The sequence below is a fragment of the Haliaeetus leucocephalus genome, unplaced genomic scaffold (genome assembly GCF_000737465.1).
Source record: "Haliaeetus leucocephalus isolate CR32 unplaced genomic scaffold, Haliaeetus_leucocephalus-4.0 Scaffold0, whole genome shotgun sequence".
In the NCBI taxonomy this organism is placed as follows: Eukaryota; Metazoa; Chordata; class Aves; order Accipitriformes; family Accipitridae; genus Haliaeetus; species Haliaeetus leucocephalus.
The window spans coordinates 27329514-27350899 of record NW_010972436.1 but is presented as its reverse complement, the minus strand read 5'-3'; the positions used below and the strand labels follow the sequence as shown (position 1 = coordinate 27350899).

The window sequence follows — 21386 nt, the reverse complement described above, 5'->3', positions numbered from 1 at the left end:
AGTGATAATAACCTCAATACCTCTGGTGTTACATTTTCTTCTAGATCTCCATAGCCAAGTGACTTTATATGGAAAGCCGGAGCGCTCCCCTCTTTTACAGCTCGTTAACTGGGAATCCTGGCTGGAAAAAGCCAAGGGTGGCAGGACACGATATTAGTGTTTCAGAGGTGGCAGCTTTGCTAGCAAAGCAAGGGATTTCAGAGCACTGTGCTGCTAGAGGGGAAATATTTCAGCTGAGTGTATAAAATCCAGGTTTTGTGTCATGGTCATTAAAAGCAGAAGGATACGTGCCACATCAAATCCTACACGGCAGCGTGGTACCCTGGTGATGGACAAACAGCTTTCCCTGATGGAGCTCCGTAAAATTGCACAAAGCTCTCCAAATGGGATGTTTTAAAGCTCCCAACTTCTGCCTTTATACTCGGAGAGCATCTACCCTCCAGGGGACAACCTGGAATAGCTCTGGCAGTGTCTGATGGGCTGGGCGTAGGATGAGGCAAAGGAATATGCTCTGGCATTGCCGCACTGCCCATCCCAGAGCCCAGACTGGTCCCAGAGCCCAGACCCAACACAGCACGTCCTACAAGACTTCCCTGGAAGGGGAGCGCTGCCCACTGAACTCAGTCGCATTGACCCAGGCTTGCTCATAAAGTTAGTCTGAGCAGCCTGAGCCCAAGCAGAGTTGGACCATCAGTTCATACTCCTGGAAGGGATCCCAGCATCCCCTGAAGGGCTTCATGTCCCCCATGGATAAGGACTAACTTCTAATTCATGTGCTGAGCCTGGTATCTCTGTGGGCAGCGCGGCCAGATTGAATTAAGCTCCGGGCTGGCTGCAAACAAAGGACAGCAATGCACCATTCGTGCAAAGTCACGACGCATGAGAAACTCCTTTGCTCAAGGGCAAAGCTGTACCAACACGAATCTAGAAATGTGGTGTTAAAACGAGGCCTGTGACTTCCCAAAACGGTTGCAACTTTTTCTTTCTTCAAAGCCTTGGGAAGCCCTTGTCCCAAACAAGTACCGTGAGGTTGCAGCTTGGTCTCTTGCTCTTCTGGGCTCTGTGGTGCCTGGGGGGATGTCCCCAGCTGTGGGACCCAGTGTCCATGTGGTGGGCACAGTGGATCAGCAGATCACAAATCCAGCAACCAGCTGCCTCCAGCACACAGCCACCAAACAGGAGAGGCTGTGGGACCTTTAGGTGACTCCCCAGTTGATGGTATTTCTAATGCCCACAGCAGCTCAAAGTTATCTGCATCACAGGACTGAATATCTTTGTGGATGAGCCTCGAGGATCCCAAGAAAACCAGATATCCCTAAGGACCTGATCTCATCAAATACTTTGAGCTGTGGGGAATCACACAGCCCTTCCATGAAGACCTGGAAGCACCGGTGAGGAATGGCTGGTGTGCTTAGGGGATGCCCAAAGACAGGGGATGATGGTGCTTGTCCGTATCTCCACCCCACGTGGAGCTGAGCCCCACGGATCTGGACACCCGATGAACCTACATTTCCAGCTGCAGCTCCATCACTGCGGGGCTGATCGCAGCACTGCCATTTTACCTCCAACATTAAAATGCTGCCACAGCGTAAACCCAAAATCGGAGAAGGTGGAGGGAGAGACCAACCATTCACAATACCAACCAATGCCATTATCAGGTCTTGAGTCTTGAGCTGCTCAACTCCCCAGATAGGTCAAATACCAACATTATTGCTCACTCCTAAAACACAAGCAGCCTCTCGGCTCGCAGCTCGGAGGGTTCGGGAGCTGCTGCAAGTTGGTGGCCAGAGCATCTCCCCTCACGTGCAGGTGAATTCAGCTCTTCATCCCCTTCGTGGGGAGCTCTGGCTGCTTAAAAAGGAGGGGAGAAGAGGACAGCAGGACTTTGTGAAGATAGCCCAGGTGCGTGCTCAGGAATGCGTTTCTACTGCTGCTTGCAGATGCCCCAAATGCTGTCAGATGTAATCGGTGCTGGTCCTAACACTTCTGCATTTGAAGAGCTCTGCAGAGAGGATGAAGCTTCCAGTGAGCACACCTCGACCACGGATGTTTGAGTTACAGAGGCAGGCTGAGCAGGTCACAGGGTGTTTTGCAGGCAAAGCATCCTGCCAGCGTGCATTTTCCAACCTACACGCTGAGTAAATGAAGCAGTTGGGGTTGAAACAATGGTGGGGGCACAGCAAATCCTTGCCCGTCGTCCCAGGACAGATCCTGCTAGCTGAAGGTGGACGTGTCCCCTGAAGACCTCCCTCAGCGGGCGACGGAGAGCTACTGGAGGTGATGTCTGGAGCAGGATGGGTGAATCACTCCTCTTTATCTCCATTGCCTTGAGGAAGAGCTGAGGGACTTAATCAGTGGGGACATCTGCCCTGTAGCAGCTGAAGGGAGGAGGGATGGATAGATGACAGCAGAGGAACCAACTTGTCCTTTCTAATCCATCTTCCCCGGGTACGAAAAGACATGGCCAAGGCTGCTCAAACAGGGCATCATCCCGCTGCAGATGCAGCTGAGAGCTTTATCCAGAGGTGTCAGCAATTAGCAATGCTGATGTTATACAAAGTTCTTCTCACCAGCAGGTTACACTGCACGTCACTGAGTCATGAAATGCAGCTATTTCCAAATTAAGGAGAAAAAAGGGAGGCAGAGAGAGCTGCAGCAATTTGCCCAACGTCCCTGGGGAATCGGTGTCACGAGCAGAGAGCTGATCTGCTTCGTCTGCTCTCCAGGCTTCAGTCCCGCATCGGAGATGCTCTCAAAAATGCTGCGGCTGCGTGGGTCCTTCTGCCACCTAAGTCAGCTCTGAGTGGGGAAACTATGGCAAAATAAAAGCTCTTGCTGAAAATATTTTTATTTTGCTGCCTACCAAGGGAGCCATTTAGAGTTTAACTTGCTTTTCTCCCCGTTTCCACTTTCCTTTTGTTGCCAGGATGGTAAAACGTGAGCAGCAAGATTAGATCTGCTGGCTTTTCAACAGCCCAGACCCATCTATAGGTGACCCCAGGATCACAAATCCAAGGAATAATCACCATGGTTTTGGTAGATAAGGTGGCAGATTGTTGGGGGGGGACACAATTTCTCAGCTCCTGTGAGTAATTACAATTCCCACCCCAAAGTGAGAGACTCAAAGGTGAGAAATCCCCAACCCGACAACACAGCCTTGCAGAGCTGGAGCTTTAGGGCAGCAGAAAGCAGAGCAGTTATCGACCCCCGTGTCCTTCAGCCCCTTCCACGTGGGTGCCCACCCCGGCATCACCCCAAAATACCCCAAAATGACTTCGCCATCGCCACCAGGAGGGATTCGGTGGCTGAACATCAGTGCCACCAGCTCAGAGGTCTCCATCACCCCACGACAGCAGACACCAGCAGATTATCATCAAGCAGTTATCTCAGTAAAGACAACTTGCCCACGCTGGGGGAAAAGATTACTTTTAGGGACCCTGGAGTTAGAGCAAATCCAGCCCGTGGTATTTTTTCCTGTGGCAGATGCAAAAGGAAAAGCATCGCTCAGGCGCTTTGTGACTCCGGATGATATTTTTATAACCTCAGAAAATCGCCTTGCACAAACACTTGGGGTTTTGTTTTTTTTTTTTTCAACAGGCAGTAAGAACAGGGTGTAGTTCAGGCAGCAGATTTGTCATCCGAGGCTCCCCGCGAGGAGGAAGACTCTCCAGCTCCAAAGGGGCCATCCAGAAAAAGCCAAAGGACTTTCTGCAACCCTGGGAGCACCCAGCAAACGAGCCAAGCCGCCCCGAGGAACCCCTTCCCATTTCATCGTTTTCCCACATCGGCTTTTCACGGAAAAGAGAAAGCAAGCAACACATCTGCTCTCCCAGCTGCAAAAAAAAAAAAAAAAAGAGGCCTCTTCCTTCTCATAAATGTCATGAGTCACTGGGCAAAGTGTTCGTCTTGCATCACAGCAGCTGTCATTAATGAATCAGATCGCGGGGCCAAATTTTTACCAGCTCCTTGCACACAGCATCGACTCGGGTCTCCACCAAGATGATAAGAATGAAATCGTATCTCATAGATGATAATAATGAAATAAAGCCCCCTCAGCTCACTTTGCACCCCAGCTGGTGCCTCCACCAACCACATTTTCACTAGGGAGGGTAGGTGATGGGATGGGGGGATGAGCATCTTCTCTCCTCCCCCCCAGCCCCTATGAGCTACAGTGAGGAACTGCTCTGGGTTAAAAATAAAGCAAAAAAAAAAAAAAAAAAAAAAAGGAGAGAAGGGTTATTTTTAACCCAGAGCAGTGCCCTGATCTGGTTCACAGTCCGGGCATGGAGACAGGGCTGTAAAACAAGCGGTTGCTCAACTCAGCTACAGCCAGGAGGGGATTTGGGGATGGGGGATAAACGCATTAACAGGGTTTTGCTGTTGCCTCGAGAGCAGCTTCCCCGTATCAGCCTGTACACGGACACACAGAGCGTGGCCTCGCAGCACAGCTCCTGCCCCAGAGCTCACCCAAAATGTCCCCAGCCAGCAAGGACAGAGGCAGATATTCCCCAAAAGCCTCAAGCAAGTGCAAGTTCTCCTTTCTCAAAGGTGTTGCCAAGGGATTAAACCCCACTTTGCGTTTTAGGTTCAACTCGGTTATCTCTTAAATCGGGTCCTGAAGGATGCCGTGCCCCAAACAGTTCACAAAACCAGGGCTGCAAAAACAGCCCACGCCGAAGGGACGGGGACATCTGCGATCCCAGTGGTAGTTTGTCCATGCCTGGACATCGAGGTGGGCAGCAATCTGTTCACCGCAACAGTGACTCTTGCTGAAATCCCCCGTTTGAGACAGGTCGGCTTCTGCAGTGCGGGAAAAAAGAATTAATTTGGTTTCTCAGCTTGTCTTTGCCATCGCTTTCTTAGACTGTCAGCGCTCCGGCTGCTTTTTGATGGTTCGGGGAGATCTTAGTGCAATTTAAGTGCTTCCTTAAGTAAAATAATACTACTACTAACTCATTCTTGCTGGTGCACAGGGATGGTGCCTCCCTGGAAGAAGCACAGGGCAGATCTCGCCTTCAGCCCAGGCTCCCTCCTGGCATTTCTCAGCCCTGTTGCTGCCATCTCTCTTGCGCGTGACCCAATTTTTTAGGAAAAGAAGCTTTTGGGCTCACATCCATCTGTCCTTCTGCCTTCTCTCGCCTCTGTGTAACGTTTTCAGCTGCTGGCCGATTTCAACCCCATTTGACAGGGGGATGGAGGATTTTGAGGTATTCGTTTCCTACGAGCGTCGAGGGGAAATCTAGAAATAAGCAGTTTTCGTGGCTTCCTGCTCTCTTTCAAAACTCCTCTTCCTGTCTTTAATAAACGAAGAAGTATTTAGTATTTAGCCTGGGACAGCATATGACCTTAATTGATCTCAACATTACCCCCAAAGAGAAAGGAAATAATTCTAAATCTATTGTGCACATGCAGTTTCTACAGTTGTTTCTACACCCATCTCTTGAGCTTTCGGACCATGTGAATTTTTTTTTTTCCATGTGGAATTAAAAAATTGCTCCATGTTCACCTCTTCCCTCCCACATCCGTGTATTGTAGGTGAAAAAATTTAAAGGGTTTTTCCCTGCATGGGGAAACCCGAGGCACGAAGGGGCGGGAGCAGGACCTGGCACACTCCATCCTGTGGGTCCTCTCCATCTGTTTAGCCTTTTCCAGCAGCAGCAACTGAAAATTTTACCAAATCCTCTCTTGTTTTCTCTCAAAGGCGAACTGAAGCGGCAGCAGAGCGGCCTGGCGAAGATGGCCCTCCCTGCAGCCCTGCTTTATTTGGGATAAAAGAGCCTTAAGGACTTTCTTTGACTCTCTCTTTGCTCCTACATAGTAAACACGGGGATAACCAGCCGACGCTGGTGAAGGCGAGGAGCACACGGCCAGTGTCAGACGTGCACGAACCCCACGGCAAGGTGCCTGGGCAGCTTTCAAATATATGTATGTCACGAGCCCATCCCCGAGCAAAACAGCTATTTAAGCAAATAGCTTCAAAAAAAAAACCCAAAAGGGAGATTTTAGGGGAAATAAAAGGGCACACCCCCGCAAACCTTCTTAGGGTGCACGCGTCAAAGCCCACGAAGGCGTGGAGCGGCGCTGCGTGGCGCCTGCGAGGCCCCACTGGGGATCCTTGCATGGTGCAAATCAGCTCCCCGACCCCTCCCCCCCAAAAAAAAACACCAAAAAACACGCGGGAGGGGGGAAAAAAAAAAGCACGATCGTGCACCGTGCACCGTGCACACCGCCCCGCGCCCGGCCACGCGCCGGCCGGGACGGAGGGGCGGGGCCGAGCGCGGCCGGCCAGCGAGTGGGCGTGGCCTAGGTGGCGAGACCCGCCCCCCCCGCGCCTCTCCCAACGCTGCGGGTCCCTGCCGTGGCCACGCCTCCTTCCCCCCGGCTTAGGCCCCGCCCCCTCCCCCTCGCTGCCCTCCTCGGTTACCCGTGGTGCCGCGCGCGGGGCTGGCACTGACGTGGCCGCCGAGCGCCGCCATCTTGTGTGCCTGGGCGGAGAGCGGCCGAGAGGCGCAGCGGGGGGAAGCCGGCTCCGAGCGGGACTAGTCCGAGGACAGCCAGACCCACTGCCCGGGGCAGCAGCCGACGCCGGTGGGTTCACCGACACCTTCCCCTTCCTTCCCTTCAGCCCCTTGGCCCGCCGCCCGCCTTCCTTGCCCGCGCCTTGGCCGGGTGTGAGGCGCCGCGGCCTTGGCGCTGAGGGGAGTGGGCGGTGGGCCCTGAGGGAGCGGGCCCGGCCGCTTCTTTTCGTCTTTCCTTCTCCCTCCGGTACCAGGGCGGCTGCCGGCGGGAGGAGGAAGCCGCAGCCAGGCCGCAGCGGGGGTCTTGGGGAGCGGAGGGCCTGGCCGGGGCGCAGCCCCATCCGTCCCCCCCCAACCCGCCTTTGGGGCTGGGTGGCTGGGCTGGGGGGTATGTGTGTGGGGGGGGTGCCAGTTCTTTTCCTTCCCTGCTGGGGAGGCGTGGGCACGGGCGGGAGTGGGGGGGAGACCGCTCCGGCTCCCCAGCAGCTGCACAAGGCCTGGCGCCGCTCCCTCTACCGGAGGAATTAGACGGGCTGCGGCGGGATGGGCTTCTTCTCCCTTCCCTAAACTCGCTCATTCCGGCCTCTGCCCCGCCCGTGAACTGGTCAGAAGAGAGAGGTGTTTCCTCGTTTTCCTCTCCGCCGAAAACCCTTATGGTAGCGGACCTCGGAGATCTGGTAGGCCGGTAGGGGAAATGAGGCTTGGATAAAACTCGTAGGAGAGAGAGGTTATTTTCCTGTAAGCCCTTGTCTGCTGAGTAGGGCTTTCTGCTGGGCTGAGGGGGTGTTGGTAAGAAGTTGAGCTTTAGTCTAGAGCAAACTCTGTTTGCCATCCATGGCTTGGGTGCGATGGTCTAGGAGATCAGTTTTCCTTGGCGTAGCAACTCCCGGTGGGAGGATATTATATTCTGTCTGAAAATACTATATCCTGTCTCTGTGAGTAGTTAACATGATACTTTGGGCTGATAACCTCTGTCTGATAAAGTGATAGGCCGGTTATGCGAACCTTTTCACGGAGGAATCCGTTTGCCCCAGCAGAGCACGACTAAAACTCCGCTGGGTCATAAAACTGCCTAAATGTTGTGTTTGACATTGACCTTGTTGCTTTGCTGCTAGGCCCTTGCCAAACTAAATTCCACAGGTTGATTAGAGTTGTATCCAGAGGTCTTGTTTTGAAATGTAGATTTGTCAATAACTAAAATACAAAGTATTTATATAATACTTTGAACTTTGTTTTGTGAGCAGCAAGGCTTACAAAACACCCCTTTGCAGGTTATTCTATTAACCTTATTTTTCTGGCAAAGAAATCGAGTCAAAGTAAATTGTCCAAGGTCGTTTGGCAATGTTGTTATTACTATTTTTGCTACTGATTTGGAGCACTTCTGTAGGAAAAAGGAACTGTAGATGAACTAGAGGATTGCTACTTGGCTTTTGTTCGTGGGTTTTGTAATCAAATTGTCAGTAAAAGTACTCACAATCTTACAGATATAGAAAGGGATTCTCTGAAAGGAAAGTTTATGGGCTTGGTATGATGCTACTGACTTCCTCTGTTAAAAACACATCTGCAGTGCTCGAGAACCCTATTGGACTGCTTTCCCTGTTGTAGTAATTACATTGGGTGAAAGGGTGAGGAAACTTGCTTCACTTGAACCTCTTAAACTCTATTGCTTTGCCAAGTTTATTGACGCTTCTGCTGCGGTAGAGCATCAGGAGTAGAAACGGCTCAAGCAGATGTCACCTCCGCTCAGAACAGCCTTTGCTGCTCTGACAGTCTGTGATATACATAATGCTTGCTAGATCGTGTTAAAAGGCAAACACCTGAATATAAAGTCAGGCCCCGAAGGTCTGAGGCCTTTGCTGAATATTTAAGATTGCCTAGTTGTGAAATACAGTTGGAATCTGAAAAGGGACTGGGCAGGAGTGGTGCATTTTTGCTTGGCGCATGTAGTTCCCTGTGTGCGTGTTAGTCATGCTGACCAAGTCGGGGGCAGGACTAGTCACAGCTTTTTCAAGGCAAATAAAGTGTGTGTGGGAGTAGGGGGCTGGGTTCTAGACCTTATAATTCACTGAATTGTGTTGTGCTCCAGTTACACCTGTTTGAAAGGCTGCTTTAAGCAGCAGCATTCATACATCTCGCTGAGGCGCAATTATCAGATAAGCTATTGATTACATTAATTGGTGGAAGGAGGAAAAGCTCACAACCCAAGATTCCAGCTGAATTTGCAGTGGTGAAGTTTAAAGAACACATTTAAAAATAAAAGATTGCTTTAGAAATAAAAGCTGCTGAGATGTGTAAAGATGGACTTCCAAGCAAGAATTTTTACAGACTTCAACAGCCTTCACAAGCATCTAGATTGCCTTAGAGAGGCTAAATTTGGTCAACATAAGTTAACTTTTTCTGAAAAGGAATAGTTCTGATTCTTTTTTTAGAAATCTCTTGGAAAGTTTTGCTACTGGAATGCTATAGAGCTTGTATTAGAGCTAGCACTGTCCTCAGCCATTATTCCCTTCCTTTAACTGATGAGTAAAGAAGTTTATAATCAGCTTCCTACTACAGCAGCTGTTTTTCTGTGTTATTCAGCACTTTTTTCTTTCTGCTTGTGAGTATCCAATTTTATTTCTTGTTTCTAACACATGCAAACATTGAAGGACTATGGTACTACTTCTGCTGATGTTTCAATTCTAATAAAACTCTCATGTCTAATATAGCTCTTATTCATACGCTGATCTTGTACCTAACAACTAGCTGCGTAGGCTCTACTTTGACATTTTCCCCAAACCAAAAGCCAGTTTCATTACCAAAGCTCTCATGTGAGTTCTTGCCATTTCTACTCTGAGTGTAAATAGTGACTTACTGCCCAGTTACTGGGAATGAATAACAGGATATTTGGCTTAAAATCTAAGATTTTGAACTTGTGAATAGTTCAGCCTCAAAAAAACCTGTGCAACGCTTATCTGAAAATAAATGCTTTGTAATAACCGGTTCTTACAGCAGTATACCCGCCATTTAACAGGTGAATATGAAGTCACAGTCCAAACCTAGGTGTCACAGTTACATTGTCGGCACCACTTTATTTCCTGAGCAGCAACGGGCAGTCCGCAGGGAGGTGATGGATGCACTTTATCTAAAAGCATGAACGGTGACTCCTTCCGTACTTTTCCACCTGTCAACCTATCCTTTAAATAAAATATTTTTCAGACAAGATAAGTGTTTTTCCTGTGTGTTGGTTTGCATGGTCTTGAGTTAGGCATGGTAGTGTGTAACTGCTTAAAATAGTTTGAGATTTTGCTGTGAAACAGAAGTAGCTTGCTCCCCCTGCTTGAAGGTGAGAATAAGGGAATAACTCTGATTTCGGTTATGAGTATCAAGTCAGGGAACCTGCCCTCTTTGCTTGATACTGACTTTTTTTTTTATTCTGACTAGTATTTTAGGAGTGAGTTCCTCTTGTGTCTGAGAAATTGACATGACCCCAAAGGAAATTTTCCCTCTTTTGCCCTTGTTTTGATCTTGTAAGTGGAAATACTTTCTGTTTTCCTGCCACTCTGAGCCCAGTGCTCTCAAGAGAATGTTACAGCATGTGGAAGATGTGCTATCTGGGTAATGTGTATAGACAGCAGGATGTTCAACCTACTTAGGTTGAATGAAGGTGCTACATAAGGAGCAGCTCTGTGTTAGATTTTTCTTTAACCTAGCTTCTCACTTGCGGTTGACTTGTCCTCCATCTGCCTTGAACATGCAGTGCACATCTGGGTGCTTTTTAGTTGGCCACTGCAAGCCTTTGGTGGCCAAATCCAACTATGCCTCTTTAGATACAACTACAGTTACGTATCTTTAACTTTTATTTCACGTGATGTTTCAATGCCAGTACCTTTCCTCTAACCTCTCCTAAAAGACAAATGATAAGGTTATGAACATTTAGGACACCTTTTCAGTCTCATGCTTGGCAGAATCACCTCCAGTGTGAAGTGGGGAAAATTGTTGCACTGGTAGGTTTTGATCTCCACAGTTAACACTCCTGTAGGTTTGATGGGTACAACTATAAAGGAAAGGAGTTGGGACTTACTATTGGTGAAGAGCTCTGAGAAGAGGTTTTTGAGGTGGCCTTTATTACAATGGTATTTAAGTCCAAGATAATCCCCTGGTGAAGAACGAACCTGGCCTACTTGTTAGCTGCTCTTAAATTTTGCGCGCTGTCTATGCCTGGTGATATTGGTATGCTCTAAAGTCTTAGGTAACTCAAATCAAAATTATTTAAGCTAAATTCCAGTATTAAGGCCCCAAAGTTAAAGAGCTAGAGTTGATAAGTAGTCATCTTTCACTCAGGTTATCAGATGCAGAAGGCCAGTAAACAACTTCTAAAAATAGTTGAATATAACTGTACTGGAATAGTTGTGTATTGGGCCACCCTGGCTATATATAAAGAAGTGTTTTGATCAAGAAAGTTTTTCAAAATTTACTGTAACAGATCACTTTAATCTGTAAAGAAATTCAAGTTCAAAAGAACGCAGCTGTACTTAACTGACTGTGCCTGCTGAGTGGTGGTGTGAAATACTGTGGCCCTCGATTAATTCTAAATTTTAGCAGTGTTCTATTCTTGGATCACTTCTCACATTCCCTTTTAAATCACGCTTTATATTGTAAAGAACAAGCTGCCAAGTTAAGATTTGCACTTTAAATTATTTGCCAGTTGTTCTTGCATGTAACAGCTGTGGAACTTGAATTTTTTTTTAAAAAAAAAGCTTTCTCACCTCTTGTTTACACATGGGTTTGATCTTTTGTATGAATATTTTGCTTCTCTTGACGTTTTAATTTAAAACCTTGTAGAATGCTATAAAGTAGAAACATGACAGAGGCCAACTAGTGATAACTGACTGGATTTCAAATCATTATTTCTGTTAAATAACCAATTGATCAGTTTTTGTTCTACTGTGACTGATACAACTAGTGTGTTAATACCAGGTTAGGAATTATGGGTTTGGGGTTTTTCTAATTGTATTAGAGCTGGAGTGAATGCTTAGGCCAGTGTCAAGTAGACTTTCCTTTAAATGGAGACAAGCTTTTGGTAGTATATCAGTTGTCTTCATAAGTGCACCAGTTTTACTTGCTGTAGATGTCTAAGCAAGTAGAATGAGGTGCAGAAAGCTACTAGGAAAAAGCTTTTTGGTAAACCAGCAACTGTTAGGGCGTTTAATGTGTGCTGTAACATTAGTATTTTGACTGATTATAACTGTGTAATGCAGTATGTCATTGGTAGTGGCATCATGTTTGTCTCTCCTTGAAACGGGCATTTAAAACAAGATGCAAACATCCTAGGGAGACGTAATAGTTCCCAGGGACAACAAATGCCCTCTGTACCTCTATCTCAGCATGCTGTGCAGAGGAGGGACAGAGAATTAAGGGCTTCTTCATCACTGCTGGTATTTTTCAGCTGTAGAGGACAGATCGCCAAAATGATTGTGCCCAGCAAGTTTGGTTATGCCACTTGAAAAGTTTTGAGCATTATTTTTTCCTGTGGGAGCTTTGTGTGGTAAGTGCTGGTACGTAGAAGTGAAATAAATGTATTTCTATACTGCAGGCATAATTTGACTAAATAATGCATATGGCATCCTCTGTCTTAGCCTCTGATTTTGTCTGCAATAGTATGTTTAAAGAAACGGTGTAAACCAGAATGAAACCATGGCATTTGCCACAACTCCTGGCTCACTGAAGTTTAATCTCTATGTGGTCAAAAATAACTTTTCCAGAGGTGTAAAATTAAGGTTAGGCAGAGATTTCAAGATGTAGCTATGCTTTCTTTGATGTACTGCATACCTTTCTGGTCATACTTCTGTAGAATGGCTTGTTAACTAACAGCTCATCCAAGAAGTTTGGAGGTCAAAAAGTGTATTTCACTCCTCAAGATAAGCAGCCTGAATGAAATGATATTAAAATGCATTAATGTACGGTTAAATATAAAATGCATTAATGTACGGTTAAATATAAAATGCTGCAGAAGATTAAATGTCGAATGATCTTTGGCCTTGAGAGATTCCTCAGAGCTCTTTATTCTAACCACCTATAATTAATAAAAGCAAATTCTAGTTCTTACTCACAGGCCATATCGCTTTAACAGACACCGGGCTGCCTGCTATTGCAGGCACTCATTCATTTTTAACTCGTTACACTGAGCCTTTCTGAAAAAGGCTGCCCGTTCTCCTAATTGCTTATCTAAATGTATCCCTTACTAGAAGACAGGCTGGTGAAAATAGCTTGTTTCCTGAAACAAAACTGCAGTTTTACCCAGTGAATGTCTTTTCTCCCTGTTTACCAATGGTGCATTGTATCTTACCTGAACCTGCTTAACAGGTTTTTACTGCTGTGAGGATCTTGAGGTGGAGTAGACTAAGGTGTGCTTCAGGACTTCGATGGGCAGGGAGAAACAAGAGTCATACAGACAAGTTTTGGGGTGATCTGGGTTTGTCGAGGGGTGGTGAGCTTCCATTTCTAGAAGCTGAGCTTGTGCTGAGGGAACATGCACACTACACTCCGCAAAAATACTCTGTGCTGTTTATTCAAATTATTCTTTCATACACAAATCTTCCTGTTTAGCCTGATGGATCCCTCTTTTGAAGATGTGCTGAAGTACTACAAGGAGCTCACAAGCCATACTCTTTTATGTTTTCAGGCATTTTATTGAACTTGTGCTTCTAAAAGAATCAGTATAGCAATTACTGACAACATCTGAGTTGAGGAAAAGAGAAAGTTAAGCTCACTATAGAATATAGACAAAGTATTGGCAAGTCTTTGTATCAAGACTGCAAATCTTGCCTGAAGAGCCATAGGATTGCTTGGTTAACCTAAAAGGGTCTTAAATTTCTTTGTGTTTTCAGACTGTGTATGTTAGTTCTTATGGTCCAACTAATGGACTGAAATGAGAATTAAAGTAAGCAGATTCAGCTCTGAAGTACAGTGGAAGTAATCGCGTGATCCCTCAGCTGAGTTGTATTAATGGGTGGCAGTGAAGTCCTGGGAAGCAGCTCTACACTGTCGTGGCGGTTTCTGCTGTGGTAGCGTCTATGCTGTTTGACAGCACGAATGGTCTAAAAAGCAGAGTGCTGATGGCTGGTCACAGTTGTGATGATGATTTGGTTGAGGATTTTAATGATACTGAGGAAGGAACTTGTGCTTTCGCTTAGATAAGAGAGAGTAATGAAATACTGGCAGGGATAGTGTAGGGAGAGGAGTGTCTTGTACAAACCGTGGGAGTATGATTTCCTTTTCTGTGGCAATAGATGAATCTGATTCTAGCTGCTGATCAGAGGATGGTCCCCCCGATGGTGATGACAGAGACCCTCTCTTTTGCCCCAGTAGCATCCAGCAAGTCACTGGTGGGAACCATGATGGTTTGTGGGAGTTCTGCAGACGGGTTTCTGCTAGTATTTTTCTTTTAGACAGCAACAATTCTGCTACTTTCTAGTCAACATCTGAACAGGCTTGTCTTGCAGGGGTGGGCTGTATGCTACACTTCACTGCCTATAAAAATAAATCGGACTTTCTGCAATGTCACTTACCCTGAAGTACTAAATAAGTTACAGAACTGGTTTGGATAGTAGGAATGTGGAAGAGAACAAGAAGGAAATGGAAACCAAGTGCTTAAGTGTATCTTAACTTCTTCCTCTTCACAAAAAGTAAAAATAGGAAGGATGGGTATACAAAAGCAGCTTCAGTGGTGGAGGGCAGGCTTGACCTGGAAATAGCTGCCAGGAAAACAAGGTTCTAACGGGATTCACTAGTGGTAGTGCCAAGTGTAAGCAACTTGTTCGGCAGACTGCGACTTCTCCAGGGTGTGGAAAGCTGTCGTGGATGTAAATGCTGAGATTTTGCTGTGTTACCCGATTACTGCTGTTGATCCAAGCATTTAATAACCTATTATGCTTTTAAACATGCAGAAACAAAACAGATACATTCTTTTGGAGAGCTTGTAAGGTTCTCTTGCAACAATGTTCTTACGCTGATTTTGGAGGGTTACAAGAGCTCTGGTAAAAGGTTACAGTTCAAGCCTGACTCTTGCTTTTCAGATGAAGTAGAAGATAGAGGTCTCATGAGCGGCCGGACAAAGGAAAGCTTTACAGCCTCCCCCCGCCCCCCCAGCCCAGTAAGAGCTGCTGTTGTGGGCTGGGGAGTGAGATTTCCTGCTGTGCGAGTGATTCGGATAAATAGGGACTCTAGCAAAACTGTTTTCTCTACTTCCTAATTAACTTTCCTGTTTATACAGCTTTCATATATTCAAGTGGGAGTTGAATATTCATGGTCGTGCTGCAGAAATCTGAAGGAAATGGTGGAATAATGGAACTTTTAAGCCTTCTGTTTGGTTTTAATCCACAGGCTGCCCTGTCTGGCTTATAGAGGAACTTAGTTTTAAAGTTTTGATCACATTGAGCTTCCATCATATAAAATAAATGAAACTTTGACTCGAGTAACTTCAACAAGTTGAAGTGGTGATTGATGTCATTCAGGAACTCGGGAGTGGACTCTGAACTTCACTGTGGAGCTGCTTGTGCAAAGACATGTGACTTAGTTAATGTTACAGTGCTTACCTTTCGGGTTAAAAATTGTATCCAGCAAAGCTCCCCAGAAAGGCAGAACTGCTTAGACCTTTCACAGTGCTGAGTGAAGAAGCCAGACTTCACATATCCCTAGCATAGAGCTAAAGAGAGCAGGGCCAGATTTTTGTTCTGTGGTGCCCTTTTCAGTTCAAAGCTTGTTTTAATGGTCTTAAGTAGACATTCTGTAAAGTCTGTCTCCAGTGAGAATTTTGCTTCAAGCACACAGTTTCATCATGAAATACAGACTGTCTACAAGAGATGATTCAAACTTCATATTGCGCTTTAAATTGTGTGACTTGGTTTACAGGAAACCCATCCTTTGAATGTTACACATCTTGGCCATATGTGCTCCTGCTGTCTTAAGCTTGTATTTTCGGTTGGGCTCAGTCTCTTTTTAAACTGACATCTGACCACTTCTAGACAAAGCAGCAGTAGAGGTGTGAATTGTCACTATCACCATGTAGCATCCTCATCTACACCTCACTCTAAAGCTTTTGGACTGCTTTTTTTCATGCCTTCCTTGAGCAGAATAATAGTTCTCTTGGTGATTTCAAACTCGCTGTAAACTGTGTAGTATTAAGTTTGGAAAGGGGGGAGATCTGTGGATCCTGTCCCAAGGGCACAGGGAGTGTCTGAGGGCTGGAGTGGAGAGGCAGTTTCTTCAGTGCCTGAACAGGAAGCTTCTGGTGATGTTAATTGCTTCTAAGTGTCCAAGCAGAAGTGTTTGCAGGGAAGGAAGAAGCATTCATTTCTAAACTTGCCTCTTTTAATGTGGCTATTAATTTTCGATAGTTAAGTTTCAGTACATGTGGGTTTGCTTCCTAGAGAAGGTCACCCTGCAATGTTAATGAACGTAATACTGCTTTGTGTTTTACGTTGTGTTCCCGGCCATTTCCTCAGGGTTTGAGAGGAAGGAAACTGTTTTGAGTAGGAGAGAATGCAAGCTGTATTCTGAGCTTCCTTTGCAAAAGGACCAGCTATTGGTGTGCTAAGCAGCAAAGAGATGGGCAGGCATTTAAAACTTTAACTGCAGGTCAATTAGAAAAGCTGTGTGTTATGGTGACGCTTCAGGCTGCAGATGAATTATCCCGTAACAATGGGGGACAAAGTACCTGGAGCGGTCAGTTGTGTTGAAAGCAAACCATGAATTTTGCAAACAAAAGTGTGAGAACAGCATTGAATACTAAAATCTCTGAAAGAATATTTGAAAGATTTAAAGCACTCAGAGCCACGTCATTTTATGAGCACTAAGTTTTGGCATATCTGTTATCTCTGTATTGTTTCAGTATGGGGAAGAATTGTGTATGGTGGTAGCTGGGGTGTCTGCAAAGGTTTGATATTATCTGATACTTTTGTTGATGGTTGATTATGCCCTGGTCAGAACACAGCCATTCGTAGCTCATGACTGATATTGTGATCTTTTTCCTCTAGACTTCACTGGCCAGTGAGAACATATCTCAAGCATGGGAAATATTTTTGCTAACCTCTTCAAAGGCCTTTTTGGCAAAAAAGAAATGCGTATTCTAATGGTTGGTCTGGATGCTGCAGGAAAGACTACTATTTTGTACAAACTTAAACTTGGTGAAATAGTAACTACTATTCCTACTATAGGTAAGATTTTTACATTTATATAACTGCTTGCTTTGAGTTTTGGGTCTTACCGTTTGCAGCAGCTGCCACTCTGATTTAGGTGACTTGACTGTCAGAACAGACACTTGCTAAAACCATGGTATGAAGATGGCACAACCAAATGTTCCTGGCATGGGAGGAGATTACATGACTCTGTTTTTTCACTCCGTTGCCTCTCAAGTCACTTGTGGAACAAGCCTTTATGGGCCACAGAAGGGCTGTCTGCCCTCCTAAGTGTGTTGTGGTGTCAAGCAGATTAGACTGAGAAACAGAGGGTGACTGCGGGGAACTGTGTGATCAGAGACATACCTTATTTGCAGTCCTTAAAGACCAGGTTTTTTTATGCAACATAGTTTGCTCTGCATTTTGTAGCTACATGGATAGCAATTACAGCTGTCGTTCATTAGTTTGATTGTGGGGGGGGTGGGGAGCAGGAGTTCCAGAGAACCCATGTTTGTCTGTGTTGAGGGCTTCAGTATAGGATTCTGCTTATTTAAAGTAAATTTAAATATTGAGATAACTTTTTTTAATGATGAAATTCTGAGTGTGACTTGGTAAATACAATAGGTCCAGGGCAAACTATGTTTAACTGAGATTTTTGCCACAATTTCAATTTTAGGTTTCAATGTGGAAACAGTAGAATACAAGAACATTAGCTTCACAGTCTGGGATGTAGGCGGTCAGGATAAGATCAGACCACTCTGGCGCCATTATTTCCAGAACACACAAGGTGAGTCCGAACACTTAAATCACAGGTTTTCGGAATCTAAAAGTTTTTTTTAATGTCCTTACTAAGATAATTTTGCAAGTTTCTTGGGGGGGAATGGAAATACTTATTATTATAAAAGGGTGTGCTTGTGTGCTGCTCTGGCTCTTCTATTAAGCTAGTGCAGGTTCAAAAAGGGATGGGAAGAAATCGAGAAACCAATCTTCCTTGTCCATCTGACTCAGAGCAAGTTCATAACTCTGCTTTTCTTCTGTAAGCGTCACAGCTCTCTGCCTTCACCTCAAAGCAGAGTCTTTACTAGAAGCTCTAACAGCCCTATAAACTGAGAGCTTGTCACTTCTTCCACTGCTGGGCCTTTATAATGTGCGTGCATTTGAGTCCTGTCACAGGATTTCAAGAGTTGCTACTCACTGGAAAATATTGAGTGGTTAGGTAGATGAAGTGCACAAGTTCTAAAAATGCAAATGCAAACTAACACTTGCTTTCACCAGCTTTTGGCAAGAACAGACCTTCCCTCAGACATGAGATTACAGTAATAAGAAAACTGTATTTCTGATATATACTGAAGTGTTTTGCATTTTTTCTCTTCAAAGTTTAGTTCTGACCTCCAGAAATATTTATCATTTGTAAATAACTTCTGGTGTATGCTTATTCTGATTGTTTGCTTATTTCTAGGTCTGATTTTTGTGGTTGACAGTAATGACAGAGAACGAGTGAATGAGGCCAGAGAAGAGCTTATGAGAATGTTGGCAGAAGATGAGCTTAGAGATGCTGTTTTATTAGTGTTTGCTAACAAACAGGTATGCCCAAGAAAAGTGTCTTTCTGTAAGAACTCTTGCAAACTTACAATGTAGTTGGTGAGTGCTAGGTCTTGAACTTGATGTTCATGTTTTCAGTGTAATAATAGATAAGCTCTCAGTAATTGTCCATTCAGTTTTGTTGAAGACAGCAAACCCATAGATTAAATTACCCTGTTCTCATCTGAAAGGAGCATCCTTCTAAGTGGTAATTTCTATTAGCCTGGGGTTTCTGTTTTAGGGAAAAACTTTACCAGTTTGATTTTTACAGTTGGCTTGGCTTGAGTACAGCACCTGCCCAAGCTTCCTCAAAACAGAGAGGAAGGCCAGAATGCCAGAACCTCCCTAGATTCTTCAATTTAGGTGTCTGAGGGCACCACGGGTGTTGGTGGAAGCCCTGGGCTGACTTTTAATGTACTTGTGTTGACCTAAGAGCTGTGCTCTTCCAAGCCACAAAGCGAGCTGAGACTTCTGCCCTGTATTGCTTGTAAACCCAAACTTATAGCTTAAACCCAAATGTCAAGGGTCTTAAATATGACTAGTAAACTTACAGAAGGAATACCATCGTGCTTCATCAATTGCACAGGCTCAGTTGTGAAGGGTAAAGCAGCTGTAAGTCTTGTCTAGGAGCAGGAAAGGTGGACTATAAACAGAAGCAGTACTAAGCCAAGTACTACTTTATGACAAAAGTCGATCTTAAATCATAACTGCAGTCACAGAAAACACTTCCTGAGTGGAAAGTGAATGAAATGGGCCTTGAATCGTAAGCGGGTTTGGCTCAACATTGAGGGGCTTGATGACTTGATCCAAACGTCAGCTGTCTCGCTTCTGTTTTCTGAAGAGAAATATTCCATAATACGTGTTTTTGATTGTATTGTTAAACCTTTTAGACTTTTATCAGTACTGGGGGAAAGCTTGAATACAGAAGTAATCCTCTGAGCTTTTCTGAAAGAGAAGCTCTAAGAGCTCTTAACTTTCTTTTAATGGCTTTAGAGCTGATGATCAAAACCAGTTTAGGGAGGCAGGCATTGCTTCTCAGGGAGTAGGGGAGAAAATGACTCTTCTTCCTTCCCTCAGGACCTGCCGAATGCGATGAATGCAGCAGAAATCACAGACAAACTTGGACTGCATTCTCTTCGTCACAGGAACTGGTATATCCAGGCAACCTGTGCCACTAGTGGAGACGGTCTCTATGAAGGACTGGACTGGTTGTCCAATCAGCTCCGAAACCAGAAATGAAACCATAAACCTTCCTCTTCCCTCTTTTTCCACCCTTCCCTCTTATTTCCTCCTATTCGCCCTTCGCTTTACTCTAATGTGGCAAACTGTGCTACTTTGTGGTATTGAGTGCCGGAAGCTGTTTTCATTTCTTTTGTCACAGTATATATTGCATCATGCTGTAAATGTGGCAAATACAAGCCTGAAAACAGTTAGGTTTCTTATTTAATGTAAATAGTTTTTGTTTCCAATGAGGCAGTTTCTGGTACTCCTATGCAATATTACTCAGCTTTTTTATTGTAAAGAATCAACTCACTGTTTAGTACTTGGAAGGGATTTAAGTGGGTTAACATAAGGGTTGCCAGTGGTCCTTGTGCAGTAGAGCTGAATACTATCTCGGTTGGGTTGTGAGATCTGTGAGATCCATTTTGGCGGTTGGTTTTTAACCTGAATTCTGTATTTTTTTAAATAGTCAAGGAAAAGTAAAAACACTTCAACATACAAACGTTTGACGTGGCTTCTGCTGTTCTAGCTCTAATGTGGAGGCTTTCGATTTCTTTTGAAATGGTGAAGCAATGATCAACACCCAATTGGCTTCATCTGGTTAAAGAACAGATCATAACTAATAGATCTCTGGCTCTTTCTGTAGCTCATAGTATGTGCTCATATTTGTTCATACTCGTTAAAAGACTTGTCAGACCTTGTTTAGATGAGCTTGCAGACTCATGCTAAACATCTGACTTTTGGTTCAGGTGAGACTTACCGCTTCCATTGAACTTGAATAATTTCCAGGAGTCAGCATTTTTAGCCTGTTGTATTTGTCAAAAGTGTTTTGTACTTTTCTTGTGTGTAAACCACTCCAGAAGGCAAACCTTTCCACAGAAAGCACAGCCTGTACTAGTCCTAAGCTCTATAGGCAGAAAGTACTGTACTTAACGTAAGAATTGCCATGAAAAACACCAAACATCTATGTATAGCGTCTAGGAAAAAAAAAAAAAAAAGCATGAGAGTTTGGAGAGTCATTCCACTCTAGAAGTATTCAATCCCATTTTGGAACAATCCCATATCTGTATATGTGTGAAAACCCTTGGCATCCCTCATACTGCAAGGTTCAGATTTGCCATCAGAAAAAAGACCTCTTTACTTTTCTTTTGTATTTTGATAAACACTGAAGAAGCTGGAGCTGTTAAACTTTAACTTGAGGAACTATCAGAACTGGTTTATTTAGTGTTGTGGAAACCTTTATTGCTTTCAATACACAATTAGTAATCAACTGTTTTGTATACTTGTTTTCAGTTTTCATTTTGACAAACAAGCACTGTAATTAAAGCTATTAGAATAAAATCTCTTAACTATTTCATGTTTTTTATGCCTTGCTGTTCATTTGATCATCTTGGCAGAATCATAATGAATACTTGTTGAATAAAAAGTTTCATGAAACTTGCACTGGTATCATGTTGTTTTGTATCACCTTTGTACAGTACCGTGTGCTAGATAAATGCAAATCCAACCAGCATTTTGCCACATCACAATTTGCATGAAAATGTCAGGACATCTCCCATATTTTCCAAAATAATGTATCATTCCCAGCTGGACTCCTGCAGGTGAAGAGGTAGGCAGCAGCTCTTTGCTCCTGTTGGCTGGCAATAGTTGGCTTCTGCTGGAGTCCACTGCCTCGAGGGCATCTGTTGAGCTTCTTGAGTAGTCCCATCACTTCCCACAACGGATTGTTCTTCCTGCTCATCCCACTTAATAATAGGATCTGTGAATTAACAGGGTTTGTTTTTTTTTGGGGGGGGGGGGGGGGGGACAGGGGGGATGAAGTCTGCCTTCCTAAACATGTTGTTTTGCATTTTTCCATTCTGTAGTTGCCTCTGGACCTGGGACAGAGTTCCTCCCAGCTGATCATCCT

General features: G+C 44.8%; 1 protein-coding gene across 2 annotated transcripts; it reads left to right on the top strand.

Annotated features, from left to right (window-relative positions):
- The first annotated feature begins 2065 nt into the window (after positions 1–2065).
- On the top strand, positions 2066–20917 carry ARF1 (ADP-ribosylation factor 1). 2 transcript variants are annotated; one of them, XM_010561675.1, is made up of 6 exons: positions 2066–2076; positions 6514–6588; positions 16535–16714; positions 17352–17462; positions 18135–18259; positions 19334–20917. In XM_010561675.1, the coding sequence occupies exons 3-6, from the start codon at positions 16567–16569 to the stop codon at positions 19493–19495; spliced, it is 546 nt and encodes a 181-aa protein (XP_010559977.1). In that variant the 5' UTR covers positions 2066–2076; positions 6514–6588; positions 16535–16566; the 3' UTR covers positions 19496–20917. The 2 variants fall into 2 exon arrangements, with proteins under 2 accessions (XP_010559977.1, XP_010559969.1); XM_010561667.1 differs by lacking the exon at positions 2066–2076 and having other exon boundaries at positions 6448–6588.
- The last annotated feature ends 469 nt before the right edge of the window (positions 20918–21386 follow it).